General features: G+C 46.1%; 1 protein-coding gene across 19 annotated transcripts in view; it reads right to left on the bottom strand.

Moving 5' to 3' along the window:
- Positions 1-20947, bottom strand: part of PPP6R3 (protein phosphatase 6 regulatory subunit 3) — a 123251-nt gene that overhangs the window by 12804 nt on the left and 89500 nt on the right. For 8 of the 19 annotated variants that reach the window (XM_070457771.1, XM_070457772.1, XM_070457761.1 and 5 more), the window contains 7 exons: positions 17158-17244; positions 12777-12874; positions 10877-10931; positions 9926-10056; positions 6295-6416; positions 1905-2058; positions 478-584 (listed from right to left, as the gene is read on the bottom strand). In XM_070457771.1, coding sequence (XP_070313872.1) covers positions 478-584; positions 1905-2058; positions 6295-6416; positions 9926-10056; positions 10877-10931; positions 12777-12874; positions 17158-17244 — 754 coding nt within the window. The remainder of the gene's footprint in view (positions 1-477; positions 585-1904; positions 2059-6294; positions 6417-9925; positions 10057-10876; positions 10932-12776; positions 12875-17157; positions 17245-20947) is intronic. The other 11 variants (XM_070457773.1, XM_070457774.1, XM_070457765.1 and 8 more) reach the window with 3 other exon arrangements.

Here is a 20947-nt window from a genome sequence, read left to right as displayed (position 1 = left end):
CTCACTCCCCCTGGGTGTTGCAGGCTAAGACATCATCCTTTCTGGGTCTGTTTCTTTTCCTGTCCTGTCCTGAGGGGACTGAATGGCAACTTAGATACCTTACTACTTCTAGGATCAGCATGCTGTGGTTCTGGAATAAACACACAACTGCTTTTCACCCAAAGCCCTGAGGATATCAGACCCACATTTTCCTGGGTCCTTTGAACCCTTGAACTTTTTTTAGAAAGTTGCTTTGCGGACAAAGACAACTTTCCAGATATACGGAACTCAGCGTCACATTCCAGAGCGAACACCCGCCGGGAAAGCAGTCCGCCAGCCCCAGACCAAACGCCCGCTGGGAGGGCAGCCCGCCAGCCCCGGACCAAACACCCGCTAGGAGGGCAGCCCGCCAGCCCCGGACCAAACAGCTGCTGGGAGGGCAGTCCGCCGGCCCCGGACCAAACACCGCTGGGAGGGCAGTCCGCCGCCCAGACCCACCTTCCGGCTGCACAGCCAGCGCAGCCACGCTGGGCGTCAGTGGGTCCATCGGCTCGGCGCTGGTTTCCATCTCCACTGGGGAGTTACTCCGTAAAGAGTCTTTCGTACTGTTAGAAAAGAGAAAATTCAGAGGTGAGCAGTGGGAGACGGCCCTCGGGATCATCATTCACAGAAAACCTTTGAACGCTAGTTCCAAATCCACTGTGGAGACACAGCTGGTTAGACTTCAAGAAACACAAACGTGAGTGTGGACGGCAGAGTGGAGTGGCGGATGAGCCGGGGTGGGAGATGTTCTGCTGGGTCAGCAGGGCAGAGCGTCTCAAGATGCCCCAGCCCCTCATGCTCACACAACCATCAGGCTCCCAAGGCTGGGACAGTAGTGCATACACTGTACACTAACAACTGTCTCTACAGCTCCATTTTAACAAAAATCCTATCATCTCTAGGCAAACCGCCCAGAGGGCCTGGCCCTATTGATGATGTTTAGTGAGACAACATGGCCCTGAACAAGGCTTGTAAAGGAAAGCAGCTGCTTCAGCAGCATTCTCAAGTAACCAGAAGAGCAGAGGTGGAAACCTGGCTGCCCTGCGCGGGAGGAGAACCAGCATCTCACTGTATTTTGGAGACATTTCCCATAAATCTCACTTCACCTCTGAATAACGGCTCACTATTATAAGAGTTGCTATAAAGCAATGTGGGTTTTAGTCTCCTCTCTGTCTACAATGGTAACTGCTAGCTAACATCAGGTTGTCTTCTAATCTTTGCCATTACAGTGACTATTTAAAAACATGTCTTGTTAGAACAGGGTAAAAAAGTTTTTCAAGTCGGGGGGTAGAAATCTCCACTCCATTTTTTCAGGAGACAAAATGAAACAGTAATCAAATCAAAATAAGTGTAAGGACACATGAAATCCATGGTTAATGCTCAATGCTGACAATATTATTCAGGAAAACTACAAAATGATCAGTTGCTACTGCTGAGAATAATGCAATTAACAAGACTGACAGTCACACCTGACACACCCCTAAATTTACAGTACTAGATTAGCTCCAAGCGGAATATACGTTCAACATTATCTATCAAATGCAAGGTACACGCTGCATTTCCGGATGTGCCCCTCGGGAACGCCCTGGCTCCATCTCGTCTGAAGCCTGTCCTGGCTCCACTGTTAGCGCTCTGCTCCTTGCCTCCCTGGGCCATCTCCTCAGCCCACTTACCATCCACTCCTCCTCCCAGTTCACCCTGGAGGAAAGGAGGGAGGAAGGGGGTGGTTTTTCCTTGTAACTCAGAGCTGTGTCTACATTCCCCCCCCCCCCCCGGGCCCCCATTGAGTTTTCAATCTTGTTTAAGGCACTATATTCAACTGGGAACATGCTTCACGCCCGGTTCTCCGGTGGGAAGGCTTGGAGAGCCGCACATGCGCTCACCTCAAGGAAGACGTGAACTCTGAGAAAGAAGCCCAGCCTGTCTCCTTTGTCGGCATAGGCTCCTCCGTGCTCCAGACGTCAGACCCCACGGAGTCTAAGGGAGCACCATGCGTCGTCTCCATGGGGACATCAAAGTTGGCTGACCAGTTGGGTGCTAAAAAGAGGGGAGGAATTCCACTTTGAGAATGCTTCAGTAATTTAATGTAACACAAGTATTTAAGTAAAACAAAAGACTGCAGGTGTTGGGCAAAAGGTATTCTGACAAACCAGTGGTGGAAGTGGAAAAGGTACGACCACGTGGAGGGCCATTCGATAACGTCTACTATAAAACTGTGTTTCCTTTGATCCCTCAGTAACTCCCCTTTCTGTGAATTTTTTTTCAAACAGCGATTATCGCACAAGAATACAAACACATAAAACAATATACTGATGTTAATTTCTTGATTTTGACAAATATACCAAAGTTACATGAATACTAGGAGGAAGATGGGTGAAGGGTATACAGCCACTTCCTGACAATCTCTGCACCTTTTCTGTAAATCCAAAATTAGTATAAAATAAATAGTTTTTTAAAAGCATGTTAGTACTCAGTCACAGTAAGCTGGGGACAACCTCAAGGCTTCCCGCCCCATCCCCCTCCACACACTCACAGCCACCCTGCAGTCTATAACCTGAGCGCACAGCAGCGAGCTTCCTGTGACACAATGAGGAATACAGACTTAGTCTCTGCCCACCCCACTGCCATCTCTGAAGTGACAAAGGTTTTCTGTATCTCATAAGAGACTGGGAGCTCCTGGAGACCCTCAGGATGGGGACTGGGGGAGTGGGGCAACCAAGTGTTTACAGGGTTTGAACTTTGGGCCCTTTCCCACCACCCCTCCGCCAACCTTCTAGAAGGGTAAGGGGCTAGAGGTCAAGTTAATCACTAATAACCAAAGATTTCACCAATCATGCCCACTCAGCAAGGTCCCCATGAACACCCAAGCTGCAGGGCTTCAGGGCTTCTGGATTGGAGAGACTCCACTGGGGACCCAACCTCCTGCCCATGGGACCCTGAGGACCCATCCTGTTCATTTGCAGCCTTTAATATATCCTTTGTAATCAACTGGTAATGGTAGGTAAAGGGTTTTTCTGAATTCTGTGAGCAGTTCTACCAAATAATCAAACCCAAAGAGGTCACAGGAACTCCCAGTTTACAGCCAGCTGGTCAGAAGTATCAGTGGGGGTGGGGATGGGCGGCCAGCTCGTGGGGTAAGTGAGCCCTAACCTGTGGGTCTGACTCAGACGGTCAGTGCCTCGGCTGAGCTGTGTGGGAGACTCACACACTTGGTGTCAGGAGTGAAGTTCTGAGAGCAGAGTTCCTGCAGGCACGGGAGCGTGCTCAGAGACGGGGGTGGCAGGACCAAGGGGCACTGGGCCCTGTCTGTGCTGCGGTTGGGTGCTGCCCGTCTCTGTCTGTTTAAATGCCACCCCCTGGGGTGTGTCCCTTCAGACGAAATCAGGTCTGCTTGCTCTCGGCACACACCAGGCTGTTCCTTCACAGTACCCATGCTGAATGCCCAAATCCTTGCTACAGACGAGCTGGCAGTGGGGACCACCGCTCTTTATCAGGGATGCTTTCTGTAACAATTTGGAGGCTCCAGGCTGTAAGGAAGGAATGCTAGGCTACGGGATCCGCGAGCTACTTGGGGATGCTCCTCAAGACAAACAACCAAGAAGGACCTATGTATAACAGAAGTGCTCCCACTTACAGACAGACCTTTCTGGGACTCCAGGCAACTTACTCAGCTCCCCCTGCGCTAGGTTTCCTCATTTGTTCACTTCAGATAAAACCATCTACTTAGTCCTGAGGGTTAAATGAGGGCCACATCTAGCAGGTACTGAAGGAGGGCTGTTTCTGAGTTTCCTACCCTGATTTGTGTACCCACGCGGCAGGGCTCTGTGGGCTCAGAAGGAACAGGGCCTTAACGTCTGAACACCTCACCTGCAACCTCAGAAAGTCAAGAAAGTGAAAGTGTTAGTCGCTCAGTCATGTCTGACTCTCTGTGACCCCACAGACTGTAACCCACCAAGCTCCTCCGTCCATGGGATTCTCCAGGCAAGAATACTGGAACTTGTTGCCATTTCCTTCTCCAGGGGATCTTCCCGACCCAGGAATTGAACCCGGGTCTCCTGAATTGCAGGCAGATTCTTTACCATCTGAGCCTCCAGGGAAGGTGACAGGTATTTCTGCCTGCCCACCATATGCAAAGTTCTGGATTCACTCCATCCAAATAAACTAGGCTACACAGAAATGACTATTGTTAGTCATTTCCTATTATTATCATCCCAGGATAGTCTTTCCCAGACTAGCTCCCCAGAATTACCCTAACATTAGAAACTCTTCTCAAGAGTCAAGAAAACCTCTGGAAAAAGCCACAGAGATTGGGTGGACGGCGGAAGCTCTCAAGTCAGAGGCTGAGGCAGCTCAGAGTCCTGGAGGGGGGCACTCCCCACCCCTGGTCCCACCCCAACCTCAGCTGACCTGCCGGTGCAAAGAAAGCTTTCCCCAGCAGCAAGGTCAGGAGGGCTGAGACCTGTGAGTAAACACCACACTCCCGCCCCTCATCTCTCCCTGTCCCCACACCCAGCTCCAGAGACACCATGACAGTGGGAGTGAGTCACACCAAGTGTATGGTCTCTCTGCAAGTCACCTGTCACCCACTCAGCAATCTCACAGATCCATAGACTCCAAAATACCATTCAGCCTTAAGAAAGAGTAATAAAATCCTGCTACACACTTGAACATGGATGAACCTGGAGGGCACCATGCTAAGGGAAGTAAACCAGTCACAAAAAACCAAAACACTCCATGATTCCACTTAGGATGAGGTCCCCAGAGGAGTCCAATTCAGAGACAGGAGGTAGAACGGTGGTCGCCAGGGGCTGGGGAAAGGGGAACGGCGAGTGCTGTTCATGGGTATAGCTTCAGCTTTGCAAGGTGAGAAAGTTCCAGAGGCTCCACTGCACAAAAGCATGAATACACAATACTACTGAACCACACACATGCGTGTGCGTACGCGCACAGACATACACACACACACACACACACACACACACACACACACACACGCAAGCCCAAAGCTCAGGGCCTGCGGCCTCTCTTCGCCCCTCTGCCACCTGCCCTGCTCCTGATGAGCCCCGTCATTTCTCACGTGTCACACTGAGTGTCGCTGCTGGTCTTCCCGTCCCCAAGCACACTTTCTAATTCAGCCTGCACACTGCTACCAAGAGTAATCATGTCGAAACAGATCAAATAACGGGATTCTTAGTAAAATCCTCAGAAAGAGGATTACAACCTTCAAAATAAAATTCTCCTTCTGGCTTCTGGCCTCATCTCCTCCATCCCACCCTTTTCCTGAGCTACATTCACGAGCGGCGGGTCTCTGTGCCTTCCTAGGAGCTGTTTTCCTGCAAGCGGACTCACCCCTAGTTGCCCTCACGACACACCCCGTCCTCTGGGAGGGCTCTGCAGAGGCCTAGGGGAGCGGGGCCCCCGGCCTCCCCACACTGGACTGCATGTCTCTCCATCTGCTCAGAAACTCCGAGGCCCTGGAGGCCGTGCCTGAGCCCCAGCTCCTGGCACACAGCAGGAACCTGACACAGGCCGGCTGGTGTGAACAGCGTCACGCCCTCCTGAAGGTGGTGAGCCGGGAAGGAGAGAGAGGACAGAGGGCGTGGACCGCACGGGGTCTGCTGGATGCCTGCCGAGTTCCGAGGTCACGAAGAGTTGAACCTGACCCCCAGAGCCGGATTTCGGCCTCTAGAACCGAGGCATAAAACCCTCCCAGGCAACAGGAAGCACTGTTGGCCTGGAGGAAAGCCCCGGTATCAACCTACATGGCTACTTTATGTGAGAATTTGTCTGAAATTTTAGAAGTTAACAGTATTTTTAAAAGGCCAGCCAACGTAAGTCTTCTTATGTAAAACATAAATAAGCATTTAGCTGGGCAACTTTTAGGATGACAGGATTCATAAACTGTGAAGACCCTGTTTAAACCTGCTCCAACTATAGGGTGTTTCCTGTGGTTCAGGTGCACTCCTGATTCTACAGTCTTCCCTCATCTCCCCAGAGGCTACGGTCTCTCCCCTTCTGATACGGTACCCAGTCTCTGCAGCTGGAGGACGGACCGACGGCTGTGTTGCTGTCCTCTAACCAGATGCAGGCAGAGGGCTTCCAAACCATAAAGAGGTGTGAATGGTTCCTTCCCTCCAGCCTGGTCCCTGAGACGCACACCTTCAAGGGAACTCAAATGACAGCGTGTGCCTCCACTTAACCATCCTTCAGAGGCCACCTGGGTTCTGCAGGCGACCTCCACACACAGCGCTGACAGAGAAGCTGGCCACTTACGTTCATTCAAGTCTACCTCCATTTTGTCCTCCGTGTTGGCACCACTGGATTCAAACAAGTCTTGTTTTGCTCCATCTTCTTCCTCAGAGTCTGTGCTTTCCTCACTGTCTGTACTCCCCGAGCTAGGGAAAAAGTCCAAAATATGACTGCTGCATATCGGCCACCAGCTAACTCCAAAGAGTTCAGAAGACATCCCACCCCAAATCCATGCTGAGCCTCACCCGGGCCCCACGCGCCTGGCGCTGTCAGGACTCAGCCCGCCCCGGGTCGCCAGCTGCGACCGCCGGGCTGTGCTTGCAGACTCCTCGGAACCCTTGCCGCTGCCTGATGTGGGGGTGCCCCCTGGTGGGGAGAGTCCGCACCTCCCTCGCGACCAGGGACGCTGAGCTGCTCTCACCTGCTCACCTCCTTTGCTCAAGCGTCTTTTCACATCTTTAGCCTATTTTAAAAACTGGGTTGTCTTTTCTCATTACTATAGAGTTTTGAGAGTTCTTCATATGCTCTACATGTAAGTCCTTTATGAGATATATGATTTGTAAATTTTGTCTCTTAATGTAGATGCCTTGTCCTTGTGTTAACATTGTCTTTTGAAGAATATTAGTGTTCAATTTTGATCAAGTTTAACTTACCAAAATTTTTTTTCATGTATAGTGCTGCTTCTGGTGTTGTATCTCAGAGATCTTTGCCTCACCCAAGGTCACAAAGATTTTCCAGTATTAAAGTTTTCTAATTTTGTGTTTGATTCAGACGCAAGATCCACTTTTGGTTACTATGTATACATAGCAAGGGTACAGACCACAGTCATTTTCCCACATATGATGTCCAACTACTCCAGCTCTGTTTCTTCAGATGACCACCCTCTCTGCACCGATCTGCCTCTGCACCTCCACCATCAATCAGACATCTAGGTATGTGTGTAGGCCTATTTATGGGCTCTCTATTCTGTCCCCTGATCTACCTGTCTTAGTTTCTGTACCTTGAAGTCAGGCAGTGTTAATATTGTTCTTTATGAAAGCTGTTTTGGCTATTCTAGGCCCTTTGCATCTTCATATAAATTTAAAAATCAGCTTATCAACAGCTACCAAAAAACCTGCTATGATTTTGTTTGGAACAGCAATGATTCTCAATCAATCCAGATCTGGGGAGAGTTGGTATCTTAATAATATTGTCTTCCAAATCATAAAACACTTAGCAAGCCTTGATTTCTCTCAGCTGTTCTTAGTGTATGAGCCTTGCACATCTTCTGTCAGATTTATCTGTACACATCTAATATTTTGATGCTATTTTGAATAGTACTATTTAGTAATTTTAATTCCAACTGTTGGCTGCAGTATGTAGAAAAACAATTACATTGATCCAAGATGTACAATCTTGCTAAACCCACTGAACTGTTCTAGTAGTCTTTTTGTAGATCCCAACAAACTTTCTACATAGACAGTCATGTTGTCTATGAATAATGGTAATTTTTACCTTTCCTTTCCAATCAGATACCATTTATTTCCTTTTCTTGACTCACTGCACTGGCTAGCATCTCTAGCACAATACGGAAAAGTAGGGGTTAAGAACAGATATCCTCATATTGTTCCTGATTTTGGGAGGAAATCATTTAGTCTTTCACCACTAAGTGTGATGTCAACTGTTAGGTTTACTGCACAAGCCTTAAACAAACTGAAGACATTCCCTTGTCTCCAGTTTGCTGAGCAGCTCTACCAGAAGTAGATGCTGAATTTAGCCACATGCCTACTGACTTTCAAATGTTAAACCAAGTCTGCACTGCTGGAATAAATCTTGCATGGTCATGATGCACCAATGCTGCCGCTATTTGCTAAGATTTTTAAAGAAGCTTTTGTACCTGTGCTCTTTTCACACCATGTAATGCAATGCCAGCTTCTGGTATCAAGTTACAATTTTCTGCAAACTTCTGTACAAATGGCTGTGATTTCTTCCTGAAACATTTGTTAGAATTCACAAAGAAATGTCCTCTGGCCCTTGGTTCTTTGTGCGTGTATGTGAGAAGGTTTATACTAAAAATTTAACTTCGTCAGCAGACACAGGACTATCTGGGTTATCTTTTTCTCTTTTTGCTTGAGGTTTCGTAGTTTGTGTCTTTCAAAGACCATCTAAGCTGTCAGATTTATTGGCAGAGTTGCTCCTAGTATTCCTTATTATCCTATTAATATCCATAAAATCTATAGTGATGTCACCTGTCCTGTTCCTGATATTAATAATTTGTATCTTTTTTCCTTGATCCTTCTGTCTAGGGGGTATATCAATTTTATTAATCTTCTTAAAGAACAACTTTTAATTATGATTCATCAATTACAATGATTTTCTCTACTGTTTTTCTGTTTCATATTTCTGGCCACTTCTTATGGTGGAAATTGAGGTCACTGATTTGTTTCTTCTTTTTTACTGTAAGCAGGTAGTGCTAAAAGTGATCCTTTAAGTACATTTCACTTGCAACCGCCACTTCCTGATAAATACTGAGTTCTTATTGTCTTTCAATTCAAAATACTGTGTAAATTTCCCCTTTTTAAACTCATGTGTTATTTAGTTTCCACATATTTAGAGATTTTCTAGAGATCTGCCATTGATTTCTAATTTAATTCCATTGGGTCAGAGAGCATATTTTATGTCACTTGAAATCTTTTTACTGACTCTTGCTTTGTGGCCCAAAGATGGTCACTAAGTATTTCAGGTACACTTGAAAAGAACTCACACTCTTCTGTGGAAAGCTTTAAAAATCCCCAGAAGGTCAAGCTGGTTGATAGTATTATGTAAGTGTTCTATACTTTTATGGCCTATTATTTTTATTAATTACTAGGGGAGGAGTGTTGAAACATCTCATTGTAACTGTGGAATCTGTCTACTTTTGTACTTCTATCAGTTTTTGCTCTGTGTATTCTGAAACCCTGTTGTTAGGTATGTAGATATTGACGGAACTGGCATTATGCTCTCCTAAAAACCACTTTATGACCTTTTAATCTTTTCCTTTGAAATCTACTTTAATATTAATAAAGATTCCTCTACCTTTTAACCTGTTTAAATCTTTTTTATTTTAAAATTTAAGTTCTTAAATAATTTAAACCATTTCCCATAGGTAGCATTAAGTCAGGCCTTTTTTTTTTTTTCCCTTATCCAATCTGAAAGCTCTGCATTTCATTTAGTGTTTTGGGATAGAATTTTGAAAATTGATCCCAATGGGTATCATATGACATGACTCTTGTCTCCTCAAGTAAAATTAATTTTTAGAAACAACTTTCCCCTCCCCAGGGAAATTTTCAGATTTTTATAAGAAACAACATGTAACTCAGCTGCTGCTCTTATTACTAGTCAGGGAACCTCCTCAAGGCAACATATGATGGCATTCCTCAGCATCATTTCCCCATCACAAGAGGCTGTGTCCCATAGTTCATGAACTATGTCAGAACACTTGGAGCACTTTCAAACAGGTCACCCTGACTCGTTCACACTGCAGACAAATGAGGTGGTACCAACTCACACTGGTTAACAAGGGCCTTTCTGATCACGACAAAGCACTGATCTCTGGGTCAAATGTGTATGTTTGGAGAGGCAAACGACACTTATTTTGCGCATGGGACACTTACTACTCTAATAAGCTGTCGCTCACCTTGATCGTCTTTGGGATTCTGGTGTAAATGCAATATGCTTTTCCTCCCAAATATCTTCCTCATCAGAGCCACCATCATCAAACTGTTGTATTCTTTCCTTACAACATGCTTCAAACAAGGCAATATTTCCCTAAATGAGAGAGGAAAAAAATTTTTTAATTATTTTCTGCAAAAATTACTAATGTAAATCATACTCTTCCATGTCCTTCGGGGAGGAGGGGGTGCAGCGGGAAATGCCTATCACCTATACCAAAATAAAATATAAGCGTGTAAAGTCAGCTTCTATGTAAGTAACAACAAAAAGATCCCCCCAAGGACTGGCTTCAAAACTAGTATACGGGAAACTGAGACTGTCTACAGATAGGCTCACTTCATATAGTGAGAGCAGCGTTCTCGTTCAAGAGCCTCCTTGGGCCACCCGCCTAGCACGCATCCCCAGAACCTACTCTAAGCAACCTGAACTTCCTCTGCTTTTAGAAGGCCACCTAAGCAGTGAGGAGTGTCAACATCCAATCAGTTAGTCTCCATCTTATCACAACAGCGAATAAACCAGCAGTCTCTCATGCCAAGTGACATAAAATCAACACTGTACCCATTCAAATGACACCAACCCCATGTCCAACTGTAGATGTGATTGACTTGGCCCTCATTTGGCTCAAGTTTCTCTCCTAGTGACATTCAGCAGATTCAAAAGGAAGCAGGTTGGAGTCAAACTGCTATCTTTGAAGCCAAATGTCTACACTGGCTTCATTAGCTCTGTCACATCTTAAACGGGGGTAGCAAATTTACATGCCTATGGGGCCAGGCAGGTCACATGAGTGGCTGAAGTCACCGCCATCTAAGACAAAGGCTCCTGGAGTCGGGAGCCCCAGCACACACAGCACCCATCCCCACCGATCGACCTCTCATATGCCTATGCCTCGCTACTCACAATCGGCATGAATACTTACACTTTCATTTGTATTGAGAGTAAAGTTGATGTCTGACACCCGATCAAAAGAAACACTGTAAACAAAAGATAAGTGCAATAGTTAATTATCTATAGACTCAGAAACAGTATTCATGAAATTATCCAAATGTACAGTATGAGAAAAGCCTCCATTAGTAAAACCAAATGATCTGCGTTAAGTGACCCCTCCTCCCTTGGTGTGAGGAGTCTACACAGAACAGGAGGCCTTGAAGCCTTCCCATAAACCATGTTTAGCAGCCATGGTGGAAAGCATGGCTCTGTGGGCCATGCCTACATAACCCCAAAAAGGTTATCTGCAGATAAGAATCAGGTTGAAATATGAAAAAAGGGTCACAGACGCTGTCAGACCCTGCGCTTTCTCCAGATGCAAATACATACATAAAATACAGACACCCTTGAAGTCTTACACTATAGTATGGCATAGATGGGACAAAAATAGGGATTAAAAGAATTCCTAGCCTATTAAGTGTGTAATTTTTGAGTAGGTAGGGCTATCTTAAAATCCTTAAAGGATCTGTTTGAATCAAACATCATTCCAAGTATCCCATACAAATTCTAAAGAGACTGGATTCCAAACCAGCAAGTCTTTAACAAATGGGCCCAGACAGGCAGGTGCTGAGACACCACGTGTTGGGAGGTGGGGGGTGGGGGTTGCAGGTTCTGCTGTGAGTGCTCCCGGGGTGCAGACAAGCCCCACGTGTAAAGTCCTTGCTCTTCTGGGGCTGAAATGAGCCGATCCTTAGGGCAGCTGACAGCCTCTACCGCTGCTCTACTGACTGACAGTGCGGCCTCCAGGGCTCCCCTGGGGGCTCAGACAGTAAAGCCTCTGCCTACAAGGCGGGAGACCCAGGTTCAATCCCTGGGTCGGGAAGATCCTCTGGAGAAGGAAATGGCAACCCACTCCAGTACTCTTTCCTGGAAAATCCCATGGACGGAGAAGCCTGGTAGGCTACAGTCCATGGGGTCGCAAAGAGTCAGACACGACTAAGCGACTAAACTTAAACTTTCCAGGCCCCATGCCGACACGGCATAGTGTTTGGCACGATCAGAGGGTGTGGAAAGTCTTTCAGCTTCTCACTTGCTGTAAGCTGCAACTTATGACAAGCAACAGCCTCCACTGGCTACAGTTTAACCAACACCCCTGACCACCTATTGCTGGGGAGGAAACTGAGAGAAGCTGGGTGTTGAGGACCCTGCTCAGGCGCTCCCATGAGAGAGAAGGCTGCTCAGAGAGCTGCAACACACCTCGAGTAAACACTTGGGTTATAAGCACAGTGCTTGCCAAGGTCAGGGGCTAGACCACCTGCTTTCCTCTCTGCAGACGGCTCCCATGGCAGCTGCTCCTGGGTGCTACGCATCTCTGGGCTCCTCTCCCCCTGACTGCAGGACGCTGTGAACTGACTGCCTGGCCCTCGGGGGCAGGGAGCCCAACCCCAACTCCACCTTCCAGTTAGTCACTCAGAGAAGAGAACGCGGGCAGGGTGGAGCCTGCTCAACCACAGCGTGGCTCCGTCCACTGTGCTGTGAAAAGACCAGACCTGCTCAGGCCACTGAACTGACAGAGGGATTAACCACTGCAGACACTGCGACCCAGCACCAAACCCTAAAAGGGAGGACGACTTGAGTTCCTAAGTCTAACAAAAATAAACCTCTGTGGAGGACGCCAAGCCCAAGGACAGGCTCTCCTTATGGGAGTCACGTTCTATTCCTTTAGTTGTCTGGGTGACTCAGGCTAATGGGCTGGACCTGAAGGAACACCTGGAGGGCAGGTTCCTCCCAACCCACAAACACAAGGATTCCAAGAACTCAGAAGAATCATAAACTCTTACAGAGGGCAGGACTGCAGGACACAGGTTGTGCAAACAGAAAGGTATACTCACTTGCCGATGTCATCTTGATCTGCAAACTTCTCATCGTTGAAGCCAAACTGGTCAATAAAATTGGACGTCATTTGTTGCATCTGATAATCAGAAAAGGCCTGGCAACCCCAGGACCAGTGACAGTGATACAATGATTCTAATGACATTCCACATACTATATGCCCATTTATTTTCCAGAAACCACCTTATTTATATATAGCCATAGGGCTTAAAAAGTTGGTGTGTTCTTCTTTAAAAAAAAAAACAAACAACAACAAATAATTTTAAACACAATTTACCCCAAAAAAGAAATGTTTAGAATTTTGTCCACAAATTATTCTAATGCACATGCCATGTAAGAAGTGTTAAATGACCACTGTCCTCTATTCTGAATTGTCTTGAGAGAGAGGTTTGGGTCTGGTTCAAAAAAGTGATCAAGTGACATGTGACAGTCTGAAATTATAAGGTGTATCAGCCACCTCTGAACACAACCAACCTTAAAACCCAACAAGCATAACCACCCACCCTCCCTTTCTGCATCTCCCCACCCCCGTCCACTACAGCAACATGGCAACAGAGGAAAAATGACTAGTGATCACAATCCCAATTCTACCACACCATCTCCAGGGACACTTCATTTTCTTAAATAAAGTGATTTAAGTCTCAGAGGCTAAGAAGAGTACAAAGTAACTACTAGCCTACCTACTTTAGAGAGAGGACAGAAAGTTTTAACACTGATTGGAAATCACTCTGGAAAACCTACACCACCGAGAGATCCACGGAGGGGTCGGTTCTGTTTGCTACACCATCTCTACAGAGCACCAGGGTTCTCAGGTGGAGAAGGGGGGACGCTACCATGGACTCCACAGAAATGCTGCTGTTCTCCCTGTGAACAGCAGCAGCCAGGGGGGTGGCGAAGTCAGCAAATGTGCTCCAGGCCCGCTCAGTCAGGGTCAAAGAGACGGAGACAGGCAAGGGCCCTCCTCACTCTGCCGCAAGCACCCATGCGGAGACGAGCCATGTGCGTGTGTGCTGCCCGTGGACAGAGCTGCCCGTGGACTGTGCGGGTGTTCAAGCAACAGCTGTGGCTGGACTAAAGGCACTGGCCCTGAGGCCTACCAGGCAGGCCACCAAGCTCTCCTGCGTTCTCCTCTGAGCAGGGCCCACAGACTCCACCCTGCAGAAATGCCTCTGCCGTTAATTCCTGATGATTCATTATGGTGGCAGGGAATTATGGCATGGATAATCCAAATTGTGGATAATTAAAAAATAAACCTTATATTTGGCTTTGGAAGGCATCTTTTCCTTAGATCTAAAACAGTGCTGCATATATAGTTTACTGAGCACCTAAAAGCTCGCTCGCGTTTCTCTAACTTGATACCCACGGCTCCCTGCTCACTATCACACCTTCAGGCTGCCCCTTTCCCTGCCCGCAGAGACGACACTACCTGAGCGCCTGAGGGCTGGGGCTGGCCCCCAGGTGTGCACGAGCTAAGGCGCACGAAGGCTCTGGGAGTCTGGGTGAGAGCAGAGGGCAAGGACAAGTCCCAAGAGGCTGGGTGAGTTCTGGATGTACGAACATAAAGTGTTATGAGCAGAGAGAAACCAATCCGTCTCGACTGCTTTATCTCTTATAAGGTAGGACACATGGCTGGTGCCGTCAAAGGTGCAATAAACAATCAGAGTCACTCTTCAGGGCAGGCGGTGTAAACCGGGCTCTGAGTTCACTGCGGAGAATGTGGCCACACAGAGGAAACAGTGCTTTCCAACTGTTTCGGTTCCTTTCTTTTCTTTTTCCTTTAAAAGTTTTGTACTTCTACAAATAATACTGTACATCTTTTGGGTATAAAAAGGAAGAAATATTCCCCAAAGTGCACCTTTAAATGCTTCACAACAGAATGTAAATACGTGTATTATAAAAAACATGTGTGAATGCATACATGTGTGAACATACAGCTGTACACACAGATACACATAAATATGCACACACATATTTGCACTGTCTGTCTGTCTATCCACCTAAGGAGGAAAACAGACACATAGTCTGTCACAGGAAGCCTCCACACAGTAACACAGAGGACATGGGAAAGGAGCGAGCCGCAGTCCTCAGTAGTTCTGGGTCCACTGTCACTTCTAGGGAGACACTACCGGCAAAGAACCTAAAAGCTGTCAAGGCTCACTAAACCCACAGCCGTGAAGACTGTTACTGTATTCTTCCTAAAGCTAAGTGCTTTGGACTCTGAGAAATTCAAGTCTGGAAAGCCCCATATGGTTGTGCAATTATTAAAACTTTTAATTGCATTTAAAAGGGGGGAAAAAGTCCCCTACGTCTCAAAACTGTCACCCTGGTCAAAGCCAGGGGCTGTTCTGGTCCTTTATTAAGTCAATCTCTTGAGGGGTTAGGGGTCCCAGCTGGGCAGCGGGAGTGGCGTCCACCTGAGACAGCTGGCCCCAATGCTCCAGACACCACATGAGGAGACCTCCTCCCCGTCCCCAAGAGAGGCGGCTGCGGGAGGAGGAAGAGCAGACAGCAGAGTGAGGAAGCCAGGAGGAGCACCCTGGTCACGCGTGGCCCCGCGGGTTTGTTCAGTGACCCGCCCTGAGCTCCGTGTGTGCGAGCGTCACCAGGCTTGGCTTCAGATGTGAGTGAGAGCTCCAAAACACACAGAAACTATCTGGTTATAATGGAGACCAGCGTGAATATCTTGGATTAACCTAGAAGTGAGTTCCTGAATTCAGGGGAAAAATGCTTCAGAGTATGTTTCGTATTTTCAAAATGATTAAAAACTGGTCTATAATTTCAACATGCAAAAAAAGTTTACTGGAAGCCTGTCAATCAAAAAAGAATAATTATTCTCCCTACTTTTGAGGGTTACATAACGTGGATAAAATCCACAGAACAGGAGCCTGGTGTCACTGAGGCATTTTGGTGACTGAGATCGGTTCATACACACTTCATCAGTCAGAAAATTCTCCCCAGAAAACCTACGACCCTGGAACCAGATCTCGAGAGAGAGGTAGGGAATTCACTTTCCAGACACCTGAACGTCATCAGCTTGATTAAACTAGCTGCCGCAAACTCCGAGTTCATTAACTTATTTGCAAGTATTTGCAAAAACAGGGTGTTCTCTTTCTTAAAAGCTATTCACCAGAATCAGAATCACCTTGAAAACGCACAATGCACACCATTCAGCTTCTCTGTAGAGGCAGAACGATGTGTAATTGGGATTCAGAGCAGGTTGAGGGGACCAATTTGATACTGTCCAGGTGCTCCAGGGTCGGGGAAGGATTGCTCAAAGGCACGAGGGCTCACAGGAAGCCAGCCGGGCCCCTGGGGTGGCTAGTGGGGCCACACCGCAGACCAACGTGCGGGCAGACCAGGAGACCCACCGGCTGGACAGCTCCCCTGCGGGCTGGCTGCACCCTGCCCCTCACCTCGGGAAGCTAGTCTCCAGGGGCAGTGCCAAGAATCAAGAGAAGCCAAAATGCTACCTCAGACCCATCCTGAAAATGTACACATTAAAATGCCTTAGTCCTAAAATCAGACGACTGCTTAGTTCAGCCTGTACCGGGGTGTGTCAGTCTACTTGGACACCAAAAGGCAGCGCCTGCAGAGTCATCAGAAACTTCATCCTGGCCCTGGTAAAAGGGGCTTCAGGATTGGGAAAAACATTCAGTGCCAGGGAAGGTAGCCACACTAATTCCACTGCCATACCAAATCACCTGACAGGCAAGACTTGGTCCTGACCAAGGGCAGCTTCTCCATATGAGGAGAAGCCCTTCCAAAAGGGCTTCCAGGTTGAGCTCCCAAACCTGATACCCAGAAGGGACAGTGAATTCACTCCTCACCTCCACAGGAACTACCAAGGGAGGATATATCAGTATGCCCGTTTTTATATCCTGTTTTTGCCCCCACAAAGATTACCAGCACCTGATAAATGAAGAGGAATTTGGGGACAGGATGAATCTGGGGATGCTACAGAATCTGAAGATATCAGAAACATATAAGCCATTTGGTTCAGGGACACTGGGTAAGTTATTTTCACTGACATTAAACAAGTCTTCTTAGTCTTCTCCACAAATCCCTACTGCAGGAATCTCTGCATAATGAGCATGTCCGAGACGCACACTTACTGAACTATCCAGATCATTCAAATCTCCTGGAAAGTTACCTGACTCATCATCATTATCATATCTAAAGAAACATGCCCTGGAAATATAATCAACGTACACTTTTCTATCACATACCCAACACTTCCTCTTTTAAACACTTTGACCTAACTAGTAAGTAGCCCCCAAACAAACCTTAATGCATGTCTGACTCCAAAGCTGATTCATAAAAGACAACTAAACTAAGCATTTAAAATAAAAACAAAAAACAAAACTTTTAGGCATGACTCACTTGCTGCAAAGAAGAATCCTGTGAGAAACCCGTTTCTTTAAAGTCAATTTCATCATCACTGGATGAATGAATATGGCAGGTTGTAACCTATATGCATAAAAATGTAAAAAACTATTTAAGAGAGAAAAATTTTGGACATTTGTATCAGCATTTTTACGGAAAAAAAATCACATTTAGTTTTTCTCTCAAATGTGTAACAACAGTATGAACAAAAACAAGCTGTAAAATCCACCCAGTAATTCCAGGGAGCACTTCACTCACTCAGGAGGCCAGCGCCTAGCCTTCTGCGGCGCACCTGCAGCCACTTTGCCCATATTAACCGCACGCAAACCACGTGAGAGACGAGCTGCTCCACGTGTGACTGTGATCATTATCTCCAGTGAGAAGTTTACAAAGGGAAGGAGGAAGCAATGCCTCAGATAAAATACAAATTCCGGTTAACTACTGCAAACCAGAAAGGGAAAACTGCAATCCCAGGGATCACTAATGAGCCACTAAAAACCTCAGATTTAAAAACAACCATTTCATTTTGAATTCTGGCACTTCTTGCCCATTCTAAGAGAAGCACTGCTCATAAATATGACTTAAGTCAATAGTCCCCTGCTCATTACAAGACCCCAGACCTTCTGCCCCTTAACATGTAATCCCTGCCCTCACAACTTAAAACTAACTCACATTAAATAAGCAAAAGCATAAACAGGAACTGCTCACCAATTCACAGTAAGTGATTTTCATTAATTAATTAATTCATTCATAAATGTATTAACAAATAGAAATGACTAAGTACCACACTAATAATGGTAATTGCTACAGAGCAAGTAATAAATGTGAACAGTCTGCAAAATTCTAAGAACAGGCACTGTACTTCTTAGGTAACTTACACTGTATTTTCTGAGTTACTTGTCCTATAGCAGTGCTCCAGGCAGACAGCTCTGTCCTCAGGGGAGAAACAGCAGCCGTTAACTGCCAGCCCTTGCAGCTGTGCCCAGAAGCCTAGAGCCATAGACACTGGCCTGGTTTGCTCTGTGATGTTCCAACACTGATTTAAGAAGCCCAAAGTGGAATCACAGGGTCTGTATGTGGTGTGGCTTATGAAATTCTGAGTAAATCACTGTCTGAATAAAACTAATCTCATCTCTTTATATCTGGACATCTTTGAGGAAGAGACTAAGTCCAAGTGAATAACCCAGAGTTTCCAACTAACTCCCTCTCCATCCTCCCTAAAGTGCAGACAGAACATTCACATGAATTTTGCACTTGACCTGATGAAATCAAAGCAGAATTTGTGATCTGCCTGCCTGAATCAACCACTGCTTTAGCAAGTAGATGGGAAAAGTAAGTGTGTGTGTGTGTGTGTGTGTGTGTGTGTGCGCGCGCGCGCATGCCAGAGTGCAGATGGGAGGGTGGAATACTGCTTGGTCACGGCAGCTGGCACCTTACAGGTCAAGTGGCTCTGCTGTAGTGGATTTAGGAGCTTCAAGCCACGTGGCTGGCAAGTCAGTACAAGAATCACACTAAGCCCATGCTGGGGGGTGGGGCTCAAAAACAGAAGACAAACCAAAGAGAAAGCTGGGAGAACTGGACAGAGCCAAAAAGCAGTCCACCACTCCTGGTCTGTCTTGCTGTTTCAAGTTCAATAAGAATACAATGTATCCTTATTCATACTTTTTGCTACAAAATAAGAATTTATCAGCTCATTAATGAAAACAGGAAACTAGAGCCTTGTTTTCAAACTTGAGCAACTACTGTGTGCCAGACACTGTGACCTTTCCATCTTCTCCTTAACTAGTATCCTCAAAGCAATTCAAGTAATCTTTTCCTCCAGAAAGAAACTACTGTTTTAGAAAGTTATTACTAATAACAGCACAAAGCAAGTGCACCTTCTCAATTATTCTGTTGACAGATATGGTGATTCTGATTCTACCTACAGGGTAATGCAGTCTGAAATCATTATTAATAAAATGAACTAAAAGATGCAATTTAACTTGTTAATCTTAGTCCCTGATCTAAACTTTCAGAACACAACGCTTTTGAAGCATCTTCAGCTCAATAAATGCCTCCCTCATTTCTCTTCTTCCAGATGAAGTCTTGTCATCTTGTTTCTTCTGTCCCACCCACACCTGTTCACCCTTACTGTCAAAGCAGAACCTGAAACCCCATCACTTCTCTTCAAGGCTATCGTCACCTCCCTGGGGGGGTTTCTCTCTCATCTAGATGCACACTGCATCCAGCAGTCTCTCGGCTGCACCTCCAGTGCCACTGGAGTCGGTTCTCAGGCCAGCAGCCTGATGATGATCCTTTAAATCATGACAGATTTAACACCACTGGCATTAAATCGTGGCACTTTTCATTCAGTTACAAACCCAGCGGCTTTTCATCTCTCTAAGATCACAACCCCGGGAGCGTGCCTTGAAGCTGCGAGAGATCTCTGCCACACTCTTTCTGACACAAACATGCGGGCGCCGTACCAGCCTCCGCACCCGCTCTTCCATCCCCTCTCGCCTCAGCCTCTACACCAATATTCTCAAGGACATTTCCCTAGACCGCTTAATTTTAAATGCACGTCTGCCCAAAACACTCTAACTCCCTTCCCCTCGTTTACCCTCCCCCTTTGGTTATCCACCTCCACTGAGGCAGGGATTTTTGCCAATCTTGTCTAGTGCACCATCCACAGTGTCCAGCACACAGTATCCACTCAAAGAGTTAATGAATTAAGGAACACCAATAAATCACTAAATGAGAATACAGAATCATAACTTTTAAGAAAGTAACAAGGAGATAAGAACACTCTTGCCAAGCAAGACATATTCTAAGCAAACTAGACTTTTTTTTCAATAAGCAAAAATGCTTTTGTTTTGTGCAAAAAGAGTAAACTATACTCTTGATACTGCAGTGAAAGGAGAAAAAAAGCCTTTGAGATGTTACCTTCTTTTATGATAAAATTTCAGATTTATTAACTGTTGTGAAAAGAAAAGGCAAGTAAGAGTTTTCTTCATCTTGGCTGATTAGGTTGCTACGCAGTCTTAAGTATGACCTGACTGGTAACATCTGAGTGAAAAGTAGAAGCCAAAGACTCTTCTCCTTGCTCCACGCAGTCCCACTGTGGACCCTCAGGACCTACATGACCCCGGGCTGGTTAGAAACACAAACCCTCAGAGGTTCCGCCTCAAACTATGGGGCCTGCAAACAATTCATATGTGCGCTCTGTATTAAAAACAACCTCCTGTGTTAAACAACCTCCATAAACTATCTCACAAACTACATTTTAAAAAACACACCCTTGCCCCTGGAGAGGAAGGCAAAGAATGAAACAAACTCAGTTCTCCAAACTCAGCACAAAAACATTTCCTACCGTTTTCTAAATTTACCTCAATCCCTACCAATTTTTACAGTTTGCAGGCTTAGTCAAAACAGTGTGGTCTCTGGATGTAATTAAAATACCAAGTTTTACTGATAATAAGCTCCCAACACAAAAACATAAAGAGTGTATGAATCTCTTGTGCATTTACTTTGGCAATACGGGGTCACAAGGCTGAAGTACTTCAAAGAGCTCAGCAAGAAGGCAATTCTATATCCCTACTGGGACACAGTCTGAAACATTCTGGGCAGAAAATAAAGAGTTTGGAAGCTACAGTTCAAGTCTCCTTGGTGGCCTGGGATTAGTGTAAAAGGATCCTCAAAAACTTGGAACCCCCATATCCCTAAAAATACAGGGTTGGCCATAACACTTATGAATAAACTCTTTGGTCAACCCAATACTACAAAGCAGAATTCCCCACTGAAGGACTCA

The sequence above is a fragment of the Odocoileus virginianus genome, chromosome 28 (assembly GCF_023699985.2).
Source record: "Odocoileus virginianus isolate 20LAN1187 ecotype Illinois chromosome 28, Ovbor_1.2, whole genome shotgun sequence".
NCBI classification, from domain to species: Eukaryota; Metazoa; Chordata; class Mammalia; order Artiodactyla; family Cervidae; genus Odocoileus; species Odocoileus virginianus.
Note: the sequence above shows the minus strand (reverse complement) of the source record. Positions and strands in the feature narration are given on the sequence as shown.